At 40.0% G+C, this 1,016-nt stretch overlaps 1 protein-coding gene across 1 annotated transcript in view; it reads right to left on the bottom strand.

Moving 5' to 3' along the window:
• Nucleotides 1–177: 177 nt before the first annotated feature.
• LOC128250822 (uncharacterized) overlaps nucleotides 178–1,016 on the bottom strand; it is a 10,043-nt gene continuing 9,204 nt past the window's right edge. The window contains exons 2-3 of the mRNA XM_052976805.1: nucleotides 826–985; nucleotides 178–324 (exon numbers count right to left, since the gene is read on the bottom strand). Coding sequence (XP_052832765.1) covers nucleotides 178–324; nucleotides 826–985 — 307 coding nt within the window. The remainder of the gene's footprint in view (nucleotides 325–825; nucleotides 986–1,016) is intronic.

The following is a 1,016-nucleotide window of genomic DNA, read 5'->3' as shown; positions in this document are numbered from 1 at the left end:
AGAGAGAGAGATAGAGAGGGAGAAGGAGAGAAAGAGAGAGAGAGAGAGAGATAGAGAGAGAGAGATAGAGGGAGAAGGAGAGAGAGCGAGAGAGAGAGAGAGAGAGAAAGAGAGAGAGAGAGAGAGAGAAACTGACAGATAAGGAGAGAGAGGCAGAGAGTGACAAACTGGTAAAGATCATATAAGAGGTACCAACAACGAACCTGTTTTTGGTTTTTTGTCGACAACCTTTACTGGCCAAGAACCGATCACTCTGGCTTCATTTTCGTGAGGATTCATCCGGTGGATTTGTCTTTTAATTCTTGGAGGTGGACGGCAGTTGAACTGAAATATTAATTAGTAATAAACAAATTAATTAGTTTCAGGGGAAGTCTCTTCCTTTATCCTGTCCCCGTCTCTCTCTTTTAACAAACATACATAATATCTATCTATCTATCTATCTATCTATCTATCTATCTATCTATCTATCTATCTATCTATCTATCTATCTATCTAGCTAGCTAGCTAGCTATCTGTCTATCTGTATGTGTGGATGTATGTATGTGTGTTTGTGTGTTTGTGTGTATGTATACAGATATGTATGTATCTCCCACTCTCTCTCTACTTATAAGGTAAGACCTATTAAAAGTACATGGGTCGATATAATCGGCCAATAGAAACCTTTGCTGACAGTGCTCCATTCAGGCCCCACACCAACAATTGAAAACAAAGTAACAAAGTAACAAACAAACAAGTAAACAAACAAATAATTAAATGCGAACAAAAATACGATAACAGTGAAGGACAGCAACAACAAGAAGAAATGCAAGTAGGACTGCTACTCACTCCGTCACAAGGTGTGGGGCAGATATCCAACAGGCATTCGAACGTGAGTGTAGCCTCTTCAGAGCCAGCCAATCGGAAAGCTTCCAGACCTCTCAGCAACGCCATGGTTCCGTTGGAGATGAACCCAACATTCTTGTCCAGCAACGACGACGTGGAACAACTGCGAATATATATATATATATATATATATA

Source organism: Octopus bimaculoides, chromosome 25 (assembly GCF_001194135.2).
Source record: "Octopus bimaculoides isolate UCB-OBI-ISO-001 chromosome 25, ASM119413v2, whole genome shotgun sequence".
Lineage (NCBI taxonomy): Eukaryota > Metazoa > Mollusca > Cephalopoda > Octopoda > Octopodidae > Octopus > Octopus bimaculoides.
This window is presented reverse-complemented; position numbering and strand designations above follow the sequence as displayed.